We start from the raw sequence: 15,619 nt of genomic DNA, 5'->3' as shown, positions 1-15,619 counted from the left end.
CAGAATGGACTAATGAAGATATTGAAGAAGTCCATAAAGACAAAAAGGCCATGAACATTTTGTTCAATGGTCTTGATCAAGACATGTTTGACAGTGTCATAAATTCAAAATCTGCTAAGGAAGTTTGGGACACAGTTCAAGTACTGTGTGAAGGAACTGAGTAAGTCAGTGAAAAAAATGCAACTTCTCATACAACAATATGAGCACTTTCATTTTGAAGATGGTGAGTCCCTGAATGATACTTTCATTAGATTTCAAACCAAGGATTCCAATATAAAATTCCTAAGGTTTTTACCAAAGGAATGGAAGCCAATGACAGTATCTCTCAGAAATTTACAAGAGTACAAGGATTTTACTCTTGAGAGACTGTATAAAATTCTGAAGACCTATGAGCTTGAAATGGAACAAGATGAGCTGATAGAGAAAGGAAAGAAGAAAGGTGGGTATGTGGCATTGGTAACTGAGCAAGATAGAGTGGTGGAACTGAAGGTTGAAGTTGTTAAAAATGCACTAAATATTAATGTTTGTGAAGGCAGGTCTGAGATGAGCAAGGGATAAGGTTGATGGCTGAAGATGAAGACTGTCCAACTAAGATGACATGGATGAAGTTGATGAGCATTTAGCCTTTCTGTCTAGAAGAATTGTAAAGCTCAAATTCAATAAAAATTATAGAGTTGTGAAGCCCAACAAAAATATGGTTGACAAAACCAAATTCAAATGTTTCAAGTGTGGGTTGAGTGGTTATTTTGTAAATGAGTGCAGAAAGTCAAGCTCTGAAAAGAAAAGGTTTGAGCCTGTAGACTACAAAAAGAAATATTTTGAGTTGCCCAAACAGAAAGAGAAGGCCTTCTTAATTCAAGAAAATGATCGGCTAGGTGATGGAGATGATGCAGATGAAGACATGAATTATGTCAACCTTGCTCTCATGGCCAAGTCAGATGAAACAGAGGTTAACTCATCTAGCAATCATGTAATCACTACTGATCTTTCACAACTTTCTAAAGATGAATGCAATGATGCTATAAATGAAATGTTTACGAAATTGTATCATTTGCATGTCACACTTAAATCACTCACAAAAGAGAACACTAGAATTAAAGAGCTAAACCAATTTGAAAGAAACAAAGTGTGGAAGCCGGTACCCAAACCTAAAAACAAGAATTCTATTGATACTAATTGGGTATTGAGAAATAAGATGGATGAAAATGGCATAATCATAAGGAACAAAGATAGATTGGTTGCAAAAGGATACTCTCAGCAAGAGGGAATAGATTTTGATGAGACATTTGCTCCAGTTACAAGACTTGAAGCTATCAAAATCTTTCTAGCCTATGCAGCCCATGCCAATTTCAAAGTCTATCAAATGGATGTGAAAAGTACCTTTCTGAATGGAGAATTGGAGGAGGAATTCTATGTTATCCAACCTCCAGGTTTTGAAGATTCCAACTTTCCAGACTATGTATACTATCTGTTGAAAACACTTTATGGATTGAAGTTAGCACCTAGAGCCTAATTGGCTAATTGGAAAACACTTCTGGTTTTGATCTAATTGGCTATTCAGATGCAAATTATGCAGGTTGCAAGATTAACAGAGAAAGTATAACAGGGACATGTCAATTCCTAGGAAATAAGCTAGTGTCCTGGTTTAGTAAGAAACAAAACTCAGTTTCTACTTTCACATCTGAGGCTGAATACATTGTTGATGGTAGCTATTGTGCACATATTCTATAGATGAGAAATCAATTGTTGGATTATGGTCTACATGCAGACAGAATTACAATCTTCCATGACAACACAAGTGCCATTTCCATTACTGAAAATCCTATGCAGCATTTAAGGACAAAGCACATCGACATCAAGTATCACTTAGGGAGCATGTTATGAATGGTACTGCGAAACTTTATTTTTTTCCAAGTGAGCAACAAATTGCAGACATCTTTACCAAGCCACTTGATGAATCAACATTTACTAGGTTGGAAAGTGAGTTAGGTATGCTAAACTTCTCTTAATTTACTATTATTGATCTTTATACAATTTGTAATGTAGTCAGAAATAAATTTAATTTTCTTGATCAATTCACGAAAAAGTGAAATTTTGGCTAAGCCAAAATTACTCTTTCAATGTATAAGGATTATCCGTTAAAAGTCAAATATATATATATATATATATCTGGATACGTTGCCCCTCAACGGATAATGGTTTATTTGACATCCGTTGATTTATATATCAATCATAAACGTTGATTCTAAAACATCATTCGTTGAAATATACTTACAGTCGTGTATGTATACGTTGATGGTCAATTTTAGAATTTTTACTGTTTATTTTATTTTTAAACGATTATTTTTGGCATAAATCATTCGAAATTTATCTTTATTTTAATCATTTGTGTTTTCCCTAATTTGGGAAAGTATAAAATTCAATTTCATTTTCAGATCTTACTTTTATCTTTCTCTAATTTTCCAAGACAAATTTTACCCTCTTTCTTCCCACAACCCTTTTTCTCTTTATAACTGCAAACTCAGCAAAAATGGCACCAGTTACTAAGATTATGTCTCAGACAGGATTCGTCTATGAGAAGAACAATTTCGTTGCTCTGGTTGACAAGAGTTTTGCTCATGAGAACTATCACAGGATGATGGACTTCATAAGCAACTGCAAACTCAAGTATTCTATGATCGAGTCACCAATTATCTACTGTGAAGTTGTTGAAGAGATGTGGACCTCTGCTGTCTTTGATTCAAAAGACATGACCATTAGCTTTACTATCAAAGGTAACAATTATTGTATAAATTCTGATGAGGTCCAATCTTATTTTAAATTTCCTGAAAACAACACAACTACTCCACACACTGATGATAATGTAATTAACATGTTTAAATCCATTGGTTATGCTTTAGAAACTGCTAGTCTAGGTAGCATTAAGAGAAAAGGACTTAGGAAAGAATGGAGTTATTTGTGTGATGCATTTATCAAGGTCTTTTCTGGTAAAATTAGTAATTTTGATTCTATCACCTCTGCACTACTTAACATGCTTTATATGCTTCTGTCTGATAAATTCTATCATTTTAGCAACTATGTCATGCTAGAGATAGGGTATAAATTGGGAGATATTCAAAAGAGGCCTAGGAATGTATATTATGCTAGATTCTTTATTATGCTTGTTAACCATGTTTCTAAGGACCTAAAAATTGAGAACACATCCAATAAACTAGAATGTTGGGTTCAAGAGAAGAGGGTGCTTACAGAACTTATCAAAAACAACCTCAACAGTGAGGTGCCTCTCTATTATCTTCCTATTTTTGAGGTATCTCAGGTAAGTCAGGTAAACACCTCTATCTCTATCTCTTCCCAATCTTAATTTTTTTTCCTTCAATAGTGGCTATGGAATCTGTGACAGCGACCAAACAGATTTCTACACAAGTCACTAGACCAAAAATTTCTAAATCCAAGTAAAATTAAAACCACCTCTAGTATCTATCAAAAGACACTAGTTGTAAAAACCACTAAAGCACCTGAGGGAAATGTTCAGGGTGGTAAAAAAGGTGAGGGAAGGGGTGAACATCAAAGAAGCCGCACGGATAAAGTAGGTGAGGTCAGTGTAACCAAAACCAGCCACACTATAGTCTCTCAAAAAACTGTAGTGATACAAAAGGATATTAGCACATCCCTAGTTGCATCATCTTAAAAGGGTGTGACTATTGAAATAAGCTCCCAACCAGAAGCACATGCCAAAAGGGGTAGGGACACTAAAGACTCAACTCAAACCTATATTAGAAAGAAGAAATCTAAAAACATGGGAGAGTCACAGGGTGCACACACAGTGCAAACCCAAGTCACATACTTGGTATCTACACCTTCTCAAAGCCAGGTTGATGTGGCTCCAGCAAATGTGGAGTCACAACCCCACTCTTTAACAATCGAAACACCTCAAACACACAACTCTGCAACTATCTCTCTGAATGTGGACATGATTTCTACATCAATTAATGATTCCCCATCTCTTAAATTCATGGAGGAGCCCCATAATCAAACGGGTGATCATCATCTAATTGATGATTTGTTGGATCACATACCAATTCTTTCACAAACTGTTGAGAGGTCTGTGCACCAAATTTAAAATCAATCTCGACAGACTCCACAATAGTTTCAACTTCTATTCCTCTTGTTTCTTCTTCATTAACGGAGATCCATCATCCATTGATAAGTGATTGTCCTTCAATAGATATGCTTCACAACAGTTATCTGTTGAAAGTCACAACTACACCTTTACCTGCTATTTCACAGCAGTTGACAGTCTCTGCACAAACACTTGATATATCAAAATCTATTACAAGTGCAGATGACTTGGTAGTTGTTCAATAACTTCTAGGACTGAGGAAAGGGAGTGATTTGAGTGAGAGGTTAGGTTGCTCATAGGAAAAAGGAGAGGCTGAGAGTCACACTATTTCTTCCAGTGTGGCAAATTAAAGAAAGTGAGAGGAGTTCCACCTTAGTAGGTGAAGGTGAGGGTGTGAGGATAGTGATCCAGGGGGAGCCCCTGATGCAAGAAAATAGAGAAATTGAGAGAAAAACAAGTATTGAAGAAAGGATGACAGCCATTACAAGTGAGTCAATGAATGTCGGTGATGCCGAAAAAGAAAGACAATATCAGCAACATTACAGAGCTGTTACAGATTCTATTTTCTTGGATGTTGAGACATTTACTCATCCCGTAACAGCCTATCAAATATTAGTTGTTCAGGGTAATGAAGAGGCATAGAGGATATTGAATTTAGTTCACACAACTGAATCAATGCAAAGGGCCAAAGATGCATCTCTACTATGCCTCCTGTAGCTGATGATGATTTTGAATATGAAGCTGATGATTCTAATGAAGAGTTTGGTGAAGATGCTGGTATGGACATAGCCCTAGTTTTACAACTAATACTCCTGATTGGATGCTCAGCAAGGAGTGCAACTCTCATCATTTCAACTCCACTCTTTTCAAGCTCATCTCACAGACTCAAATAGCTTTAGCAGCTACTTCCAATGCTAGTACAAGGTCTCCTTTTCAAGAAAATCTAGAGTCTCTATAACTTCATACAATTTAACATCTCAAACATGCTCTAGATTTGGATGATCTAAAACTATCAATTGATGAAGTCAAAAAGGACATAAATAACAAGCTGGATGAGAAGCTCCCTGAAACTATAATGAAAGATCTACAACAAAATCTCAAGAAGGAAGAAGACCTATCTAGGAAAGTTGAGGTCTTGGGTACAAGAATGTCTAATGTTGAAGCTTTCTTGGCCCAGATACTTCAAGGTCAAGACACACAAACTCAGTTGCTCCAATAACTGGTGGCTGCACAATCTTCCACCTTTACATTTCTACTTGATGATAATAAAAAGGGGGAGAAGGATGTGCATGTACAAGTCACTAAGGTAATAGTTCCCTCTATTATGCTGCCAAAGCCACCTGTAAGAGGAGAGTTGGACAACATAAACTTGATCAATCTAGCTGCATCTGAATTAAATCTTAAAGAAAAGAAACAGAAGATAGATGAAAGGATAGCTCAAGTATTTGGCTCAACTAAAAAAACATCAGAATATGTGAAATATTTCACGCAGTTGAAGCCTCTTACATCAGGATAATTGAAGCTAGGAAAGGGTATAAAGGGAGAAACATCAATTACAAATGAACTTAATCCCATTGTGGTGCTCAAACCTAAACCTTCAACCTTCAGATTTACAAGCAAACACTCAATGGAGCTAGATTATTCACCTCTTAGGCCTGATGAGCAGAAACTCATGGGCAAATCAATTGCTAGCTACAAGATAACCAAGGATGCTGCTTTGAGAAAGAGAATAGCAAGAATTTACAGACATGGAGAAATGATCTATATAATGAGTAGACATCCAAACTTTATAGAAGAAAAGAAAGAGGAAGCCCCGAGGTTAAAGTCACAGTCAAAGAAAAGGAAAAAGTAGGCTACTAAGGAAGCTCAAAAGAAGATTGAGAAGCCTGCTACTGAAACTGAAAAGGAATTGACTGAAGAAAAGGAAGAGAAGCCTGAGTGGAAAACAGGTAAAAGAGTAAAGGTGAGAGCTAAGAGGCCAAGCAAAATTTCAGAAGAGAAGAGTGAGCCATCTCAATCTATTTCTACAACTCAATCAACTGTGCCCAATGTGGAACCAGTTGAAATCAAGGTGTATCCTGAGGTAAACTATCACGGTGAACCAATAGCGCCCAAAGAATAACCTATAAATTAGGAGAGCTTACCAATCCCTGATTTGAACATCCCTTTGGAAACCAAGAAGAGAACTTTAAGAAGGAAGAAGAAGTCAACCCTACCTCCAACTAAAGCCATCTCAAAACCACAGAAGCCTATTGTCAACAAAGATGATCAACTTTACATCCGTGACATCAAAGAATTCACCGATATTCAACTCTACTTGGATGAATTAGAGTAATTAAGAGGAATTGATGCTTCTACTAAACTTCCAGAAGGGATTGGTCTTCAAATACAAGGGTGGTTATGAGAGGATATGGCCATTCTAAAGGATTCTTGAGGAAATCTACAATGTCTTCGTCAAGGTATTTTCTGCAATGAAGAAAGACTTTGGATTCACAAAGGTTGCTAAATCAGAAATACTCAGGAAGATAAGTCAAATCAGACAAAGCTGAAGAGATCCTAGTACACTACCAAGGGTTCTAACTATTCCAAACACCAGAAATAGAGTGCCCATGAAACCTTACTGGATCATGGAGTTTAGAGATGAGAAGTATGTCAAAAGATTTTTCAGAATTGAAGACCAACTTAAAATCTCAAGTAATGAAACTCTCAAGGAGATGCAAGAGATGCCAGATGTCAATGAAGAAAATGAAGCTGAATTCTACGACAACTTCAACTCCAGGTTGAGGAAAATAATGAGAAGTTGGGAAGAAAAAAGTAGGGAATCAAGGAAAAGCAAAGCATCTGCTCAGACTAGAGGAGCACCTTGATAATGGCAGATAAACTTCTTTTAACCTTCTTTGTACATTTCTTTTGTAATGCAACATTTTATAAACTGTCTACTTTTCAATGTATTATCATTATAGGATGTTTTGTTATCATCAAGTCAATCTGAATTTATGCTTATAGTTCTATTAGACATAAATTGGGGGAGATTGTTATGAATATGTTGTAGTCTTGATGATAACTCACCAAAACACCTTAAGTAGATTTATTTTGTGTTATTTAGAAGCCTTCAACGTATAACCAAAATTTATCTATCCGTTGAAGGAGTAGCTTATGTTAATAAGTATGTAGCACATTCTGTATACTATGATAGCTGAGGGATTTGGTAGTTATTGTAGTTTCTAAGTCATGTTGACTACTAGCAAGATATACAAAATAGGTGGGCTAAGTGTAAGTATAAAATACCTTGTAATTTTGTATAAATGAAAAAGTATCAACTGCTAAGGAAACATCTTCAACTGCTAAACTACAAGATTCAATGGATGACTCTACAAGCTTCAATGGATAACTCAATATGCCTTCAATGGATAAGCTAGTCAAGAGGTCTTCAACTAATATCATATAAAGCTTCAACGGATGTTAACAAGAAAGTTTCAACGGATGACACTAGTATAATGTCAACGGATGACTACAATAAAGCTTCAACGGATAACACCAATGTAGCTTCAACGGATGATCAACAAGATAACAGTTGATAGTGACTTGACAAAAGCTGACAGAGTCACATGAGTTGATAGTGCACAAAAGTAACGTGGCAGCCTGATTACAGGTTTTAGAAGAAAATGAAGTATTTCTATTTTCATGCAAAACAAGCTCGTTCAAAGATGCTATATCTTTCTTGGATTGCATTGGACAAAGAATTGAAGAAGCATGTGCATGGACTTAGCTGATAGGAATATTATTCTTGTTTTATTGCACATGTAAATTTGGTTCATATATAAACCAAGTATAGCAAGTATTTTAGAACAACAAGCACAACAAGTAGAACAAAAAAGAACTAGAGAGTTTAGCAAGTTGTATTTTTAGAAAGCACTCTCAAGTTCTAAGTTTTACTAAATTACTTGTAAGCAGACGTGTGCATTTTGCATTACAGAGATTTCTTCAAATATACATCTCTGGTGGAAAGACAAATCCACCAGAAATTCTTTAAACTGTGTGTTTATTTAATTTATGTTAGTAGAATACTTCAAAAACTTAATCTGCATTCTTGCTTATTTAAATATACAGTTGTATATTTATAAAGAGTTTTTCAGAAATAAAAAAGAAACCATAATTCCATTCAACCCCCCTTCTATAATTCTGTTGTTGTATTATTGGGAAATAACAAACGGCCCAAATAGTAAAGACCATAAATCATGTCCAAAAATCTGAATTTTCAGTGAATTGACTCCAAAAGATTCAATTTAAACTCCAATCCACTATTTTCCTCATTCCTACAATAAAACATTAAAACACATCAAATGAAATACAATCTTATGCAAAATAACTTAAAATATAGGGATATATTAATAATAAATATCTACTCATCAGAAAACAAATAACATACTAAAATTGTTAGATGATTTGTTTTCTGATCGTTTAACACATATAATTTAAAAATTCTTGAAACTAAAAACGAAATCAAAAACATCACAAACGATCCAAACTCTATCAACATCTTTAAAAATAGCAACATCACAATTGATCATATCACATAAAAACATTGTTAACCCAGTGTTCTGAAACACTAATTGCATAAACTGAGATTGGAGAAGCGACACCCCTGCTATCTACATGCCGAATACCAGTTATCAACATACCGAATGCACCCCAGCTATCTATATGCCGAATACCAGCTATATACATGCCGGAAGTGTAAATCCATGAAGGATGAACAATATTTATTTGTGAAATGTGAGCTCTTGCAATATTTACCATCGCCCCAGATTCGATGCAGACTTTCCGGATCATCAAAAACATCAATAAACTCGTCTCATGACTATAACAAAACAAAAACATAACAAAATATCTCAAAATAAGAGACAAAGCACATACTACAATAGAAAATACACATAAATACCAAAAAAATTGGATTTTATTAAAAGGAAATTAACAAGAATAAAAAAAGTGAAAAATTGAGGCTTTCCACTGAAAGAAATCAGTAAAAACCTCTCGATTAACTTGAGAAATAACATATCCTAAAATATAACTGCGAATTTAATTCGACAAAAATCTGATGCCCTGCCTTAACATAATTAGAAAATACCCGACAAAAAAGACATAATTAGAAAATAAAATTTGAATTTTGAGGCAAGCTGTTTATGACGGAAAACGTTTAAAGAGGTAAAAATGTAATCATTTGGATCCATTAACATCTCCCCACTCCTTGGCCTTTTCACCACTCTCCCTCCTCTCTCTCTCTCTCTCTCTCTCTCTCGTAACACACACTTGTTTTCAATATATCTATCATTTCATCCTCTCTAATCAGCATTTCGCCGATCAATCATCTCTCTCGTCGCTCAATTCACAACGGTACAATTTCTCGTTACATTTATTTAAATTTAAATATTTTTTTATTACAATTAATCTGTATTTGCAATTGATATTGATATGTAAACACTCTCTGTTACTTTACAGGTGATATGATTTTAATGATTTTATCGAAGATTAAATTGAATTAGGGTTTGATTAATTTAATTGATAAATTATGTTTAATAAGATTATAAAACGTGGACAACAGAAGGTTTCGAAATCGGATACTAATAAGAATTCGAATTCCGGTTCGGTTTCAACGCCTGATGTTGTTGTAAATCACGCGTCGCGAGGCGGTGGACAGCCTGTTTCGGAACCTCAGCAGCAGGCTGGTGGAGGTTCCGTTGCGGCTGCAGCTCCACCGCCTCTGCCTGAGACAATTGAGACTCTCCCTTCGTTTAAGGATGTTGCGGTAGGGGACCGTCAGGGTTTGTTTTTACGGAAAGTGCAAGTTTCGTGTTTTCAGTTTGAGTTTTCGGATATAATGAAAATGGTGAGGGAGAAGGAAATTAAGAGGCAGTCGCTTGTGGAGCTTGTGGATTTTGTGCAGTCAGGTTCGAGTAGGATATCGGAGAGTAATCAGGAGGAAATGGTGCGGATGATTGCTGTTAATATATTTCGGTCGTTGCCACCTGCGGTGTATGAGAATACGGGGTCTGAGAATTTGGAACCGGAGGAGGATGATCCCTTTCTTGAGCCTTCTTGGCCACACTTGCAGCTTGTTTATGAGTTGCTTTTGCGATATATTGTGTCACCAGATACGGATACTAAGGTTGCCAAGCGGTACATTGATCATTCCTTTGTGCTGAAATTGCTTGATTTGTTTGACTCGGAGGATCCGCGAGAGCGGGAATATTTAAAGACTATTCTCCATCGTATTTATGGGAAGTTCATGGTTCATCGCCCATTTATTAGGAAGGGAATCAATAATATATTTTATCGATTTATATATGAGACTGAAAGGCATAGTGGCATCGGTGAGCTACTGGAGATTCTTGGAAGCATAATCAACGGGTTTGCGCTGCCTATGAAAGAGGAACATAAGTTATTTCTTGGTCGTGCACTCATACCTCTTCATAAACCCAAGACAGTTGGCTTCTATCATCAGCAGCTCTCCTATTGTATAACTCAGTTTGTTGAGAAGGACTACAAATTGGCAGATACTGTTATCAGGGGTTTGTTGAAGTACTGGCCAATCACTAATTGTCAAAAAGAAATTCTCTTCCTTAACGAACTCGAGGAAGTTCTAGAAGTAACACAAGCAGCTGAATTCCAGCGATGCATGGTACAACTTTTTAAACAAATAAGCCGCTGCATAACTAGCCCCAATTTTCAGGTACTTGAAACTTTAAAGTAAAAGCTCGATGAATTTCTCTTTTGTATGTAATACAAGACCTGGCGATAAAATCTAGCAGCTTTACTTCTTTTCTTTATGTGTTTTTATATATTATGTTGTAATAGCTTTCCTTGTGAGGAAAGGTTTTGTGTCTTCTGCTCATGCTGCTGTATCATTTCTCTGGCTTTTAGTCCTAGTTGATGTGGCTATGTTCTTTTCACATTTATGACACTAGTATCACGGGCATTCAGGGGCATTATAAACCAGTTTACCTTAGCAATTGAAGGCATGTCATTTTTATGTTATGTCATAAGCTGGTATATGTCTGGATATGGAACTTTGTTTCACTTTCTGTTTGCTCTTTTTGATTTGCTGATTGGACTAAACTCTTAAGAAGTTTTTTGAGATTATGTTTTTCATTCGTGGAGTTCCTGGTTAGTTGTTATCTGGGGAATTGGGATATAGTTGACGAATATTATTCTTGTTCAGTGGAATGAAAACTTATCTTACAGTGCATATGTATTTGTCGTTCTGTTTTTTCACTGCTTTTCCTGTTATTCATAGTGCATACTGAATCCCAAACTGACGTGGTCAGTTTTGAATATTCTGAATTATAGTGTAGCCCTTTTTGGAAAATTAACACGGTCACTTGAATTTATTTTAGCCCCGTCTTTTGGAATAAGGATGTTTTGCCTTCTTTAAATGTTGCATGAAATTTAATTTAGGACTCTATTGGCTTCTGTGTTGGTAGCATATGCCATTTACTTTTCAATCTATTGTTTATTTCTCGCTTGTTTATTTCTTTGTCATCATAGTCACACTTTCTGTTCACTGTAAGGTTTACTATGATCATAATGCAAGAATGAGAATTATTTTAACCATCATTTGCTAGAGTCTTTTAATGGCAAAGCTTATTTAGCCTGCACAAGTAATACATAATATTCTTGTTTATGCGGTTGTTTATTAAATTTTGATATAAAATTCAAGGAGTTGATATTCAGCAAAGTAAGACCTGGTGTCTATCTGATGTGAAGCCTCCATCGCAACTTTGGTTACATTACATCACCACTTTCCAGTGTATTATATTGTTGTGTTCATGCATGTATTTTTGGGAAAACAACCTTCATGAACTTGTAAACATTTATTTAGACACTTCAATACTGCCATCAATGCAGATACGCTGAATCGGTTATTAGTTTTTTACTTGATATTGTTTGGTAGTTTTTTTCGTTTGAGTAGATAGATATTAATGGGAACTGATTTTGTTGTGAAATTAGCTGCAAGTCTGATGAAGTTTTCCTTGATAGGTAATTTCACTGCGACTAGCATATGTTATAATTCTTTTAGATACCTCATGCATATATATGTTACAATGCTTGATAAAGTAAATTACCCGATTAAGTAATTACCTCGAATAAATATATGTTTTTCGTTCAACTTGGGCCAATAGGATGAAATAAAATTTTCGCTAAATGCTTTAGATGATTATAACTTTCAAAAAAAAATTCTTAAGAGCTCAGTGAAAATATAAAGTAATATATACTCAATTCTTTATGGGTGAAAGCCCTTTCTCTCAGTTTATTAAGAAACACTGCCCGGAACATCACTTGTCGCCGGAGTTGATCAAAGTAATGCAATAAATACGCATCCTCAGGATGCGGATATGCCGTATACGCATGCAAGGAATGCGTATGTCCCTTTCCTTTGCTGTATTTCCTTTTTTTTTATTTTAATTTTTAAGGTACATACGCATCACCGGCATGCGAATGCAGTGTGTACACATAATGCGTACGTGCTCCTTCTAGGCTAGTGGCTGCGGATGAACACACTTATGACACACATAAACACAACAAACACAGGCCTTCATCTTTTTAACACCAATCACCAACTTCAGTGAATTCATTACCAAGATTCAATAATCATCCTGAGATGATCGCCGGTTTTTTTCAATAGCGGCCTTCGATCACAGAATCTCAGAATGATGATTGAAATCACAGATAATTGGGCAAGCCACCTCTAAATATGTGGTATATAGATAATTTTTCCAATTTATTTTCTCTTTCCACCAATTTTAGGTTAAATCTCATTCTTAATTTTTCTTTTGTTGATTATATGCTTCTCATGTGTCATGCTATATTCTGCTTTGTTAACGCAAATAATTGTTAAGGGTATTCATTATTTAATATTCTTATTTTGCTGATGCAGCTCTCATTTGATTCACAATCATTGTTTTTAAAAACTTATTTGTCTACAAGTGATTTTGTAACCACAATATTCTCATTATGATAGTTCTAAATTATGTTCATAGTTAGCACTTTGAAATTTGCTCGTAGGGTATAAGGTTATTCTCATAGTAGTACTATGTCGGACAGGGACGCCTACTATGATAGTACACATAGATTTCAATTTACACAAAAAACTCTACCAACTTTAAAATGTATTGAAAATTATATAAATATAAAAAGTTTGTAAAATATATTAATATAATATTAATTTTTTCAGCATCACTTTAACTGTTTGGGAGCAAAAGATACTTGATTATGATAAGATTATGGTGAATTTACTTGAGCAGAAGAAGAAATATAATAATGGAAGATTTGGTTACTGTGTAATCTTTTTCTTGGGTGTATGGTCTTTATAGTTATAGCGGCTTTAGAATTATTTCAATTTTATAGTAGTAACTGAATCATAGTAATATTTTTTAAATTTATATTAATAATGTTTTGGGCATCATCATTTGTTCCTGTGAGATATCTTTTGTCATAAAATTGAATATTGATTAGCTATATGGCCAGGTTGCTACATATTTGTGTTGGTATGATAATTTCAAACAGAAATTTTTTTGCATATCTATGTCCACCATGCTTCTTGTTTCTCTTATTTTGTAATCCCAACATCTGAAAGTTGTAATAGCGAAGTGTCTTTCCCTTACAGGTTGCAGAACGAGCTCTCTTTTTGTGGAATAATGAGTACATTATTGCCCTGATTTCCCAGAACCGTAATGTAATCTTGCCCATCATATTTGAGGCACTTGAAAAGAATATCAAGTCTCATTGGAATCAGGCAATCAATGGGTTAACAGTAAACGTTCGAAAAATGTTCTTGGAAATGGATGCTGAGCTTTTTGAGGAATGTGAAAAGCAGTTTGCAGAGAAAGAGGCAAGGGCTGCAGAGTTGGAAGAGAATCGGGAATTGACGTGGAAGAAGTTGGCTGCTGCAGCTGATGAAGGAGGCTGATCGGAGGATATGGTCGAAACATATTTCCGGAAGAAAACAAAAAAACATACAGAAAAAATTACCTTCTCACTTAGCTGAGATGCACCCTGTCCTAAATTGCAGGTGCATGATCCTCTAAAAGAAAATGCTTTCATCTCCTTGTCCGAGTTATTACAAATTGTTTACCTAACTATTCAGGTCAACTTTGGCAGTCAGTGAAGACACATCAGGAGTGATTCACTGGTCTAACTTAAAATGTTGTAGTTGTTCTACATTTGTCTTCCTTTTGATAGAGAAAGTATGGATTGACTTTGTACCGTAGAACACAAACCTGCCATATCCTGGTGGATGGCAATTCTGGGTGGGTTTGGGTGAAAAATATAGGAAGTTCTTTTGTAATCTTTATTTGTGCACCAAGTACATAAAGATTTGAAATGTGATAAGTTTTCTGAACATCACCACCTTCTGAAAGTTGCATTTGAAAATGTTTGGAATACCAGAAAAATTGGTGGTTGGAATGTATTGTATATACTAACTTATCCAGCAGGAAGAACAAAATTCTTCCCAAGAAATGAGAATCGCGAAAGAAGAGTTGGGAACAACTATTATCGTTCTTTTGATTTTAAGTTTCAGAAGAGCAGTTGCTACTCGAAAGATACTACTAATTTACCAGTATTCAGTCAGAGGCCTCGTCGGAAGTTGTCCATACGTCATAGGCCTCGTCGGAAGTTGTCCATATGGTCATAGGCCTCGTCGGAAGTTGCCCATGTTACCTGACTGGAAAACCAGTATTCGGCCATTAGCCAAATGTAGTTTCATAAATTTGGAATCAGACGTTTCATGTAGATCAGGGGAAAGAAATATAATTCAAAATGTCTTATTTACTCAGTAGACGGATAGAATTTTCGTCACTGTAATTAATCTTTAAACTGATACTAACTTATCACCTTCATTTAAATAAAAAAAATATAATTATAATACGATTCTTGCATTTCTATTAATTCATTAAAAGATTAGAATTGCACAATAAATACAAATTTACGGATGAAACCAAATTAACGGTGTACCAACTCTATTATCAAAATATCACTAAAAAGCGGTTACGTTTATTAATAAAAATAATAAATTATTTTATGTTCATACATAAAATATGGATTATTTAAAGTCACCGTCATATCCTCCGTTGAATATGTTTTAGTTGACAATTATACTTCGAAACAAGTTTTTTTTTCTAATTGATTACAATTTACACACGCGTTCACTTATGAGTTGAACATAATTTTTAACCTTCCATATGGTACAAGAACTCAACCAATATATCAAGCACTTTGTTGACAACTTAAACCAAGATTTGTAGACCTGTAGAAATATTTTAGACGATGGTATATAAAATTTTGAAACAAATCAAAAAATACCCGTAAAATTCCAGAGATATACCGGTGATAGAGTGTTTATGGTTTCTGGGTGTGGTCCGTATGGAGTGTATATTTTTTAGTTGTCTTGTTGTGTCTGTCTCTCTTTTTTATTTGATTTTTCTTTTTATCTCCCCTATG

At 35.1% G+C, this 15,619-nt stretch overlaps 1 protein-coding gene across 1 annotated transcript; it reads left to right on the top strand.

The window, feature by feature from the left end:
• Positions 1 to 9,349: 9,349 nt before the first annotated feature.
• Positions 9,350 to 14,521, top strand: LOC141713568 (serine/threonine protein phosphatase 2A 57 kDa regulatory subunit B' beta isoform-like). Its single transcript, XM_074517041.1, has 3 exons — positions 9,350 to 9,514; positions 9,620 to 10,850; positions 13,785 to 14,521. The coding sequence occupies exons 2-3, from the start codon at positions 9,690 to 9,692 to the stop codon at positions 14,085 to 14,087; spliced, it is 1,464 nt and encodes a 487-aa protein (XP_074373142.1). The 5' UTR covers positions 9,350 to 9,514; positions 9,620 to 9,689; the 3' UTR covers positions 14,088 to 14,521.
• The last annotated feature ends 1,098 nt before the right edge of the window (positions 14,522 to 15,619 follow it).

This window comes from Apium graveolens, chromosome 3 (assembly GCF_009905375.1).
Source record: "Apium graveolens cultivar Ventura chromosome 3, ASM990537v1, whole genome shotgun sequence".
NCBI lineage: Eukaryota > Viridiplantae > Streptophyta > Magnoliopsida > Apiales > Apiaceae > Apium > Apium graveolens.
Note: the sequence above shows the minus strand (reverse complement) of the source record. Positions and strands in the feature narration are given on the sequence as shown.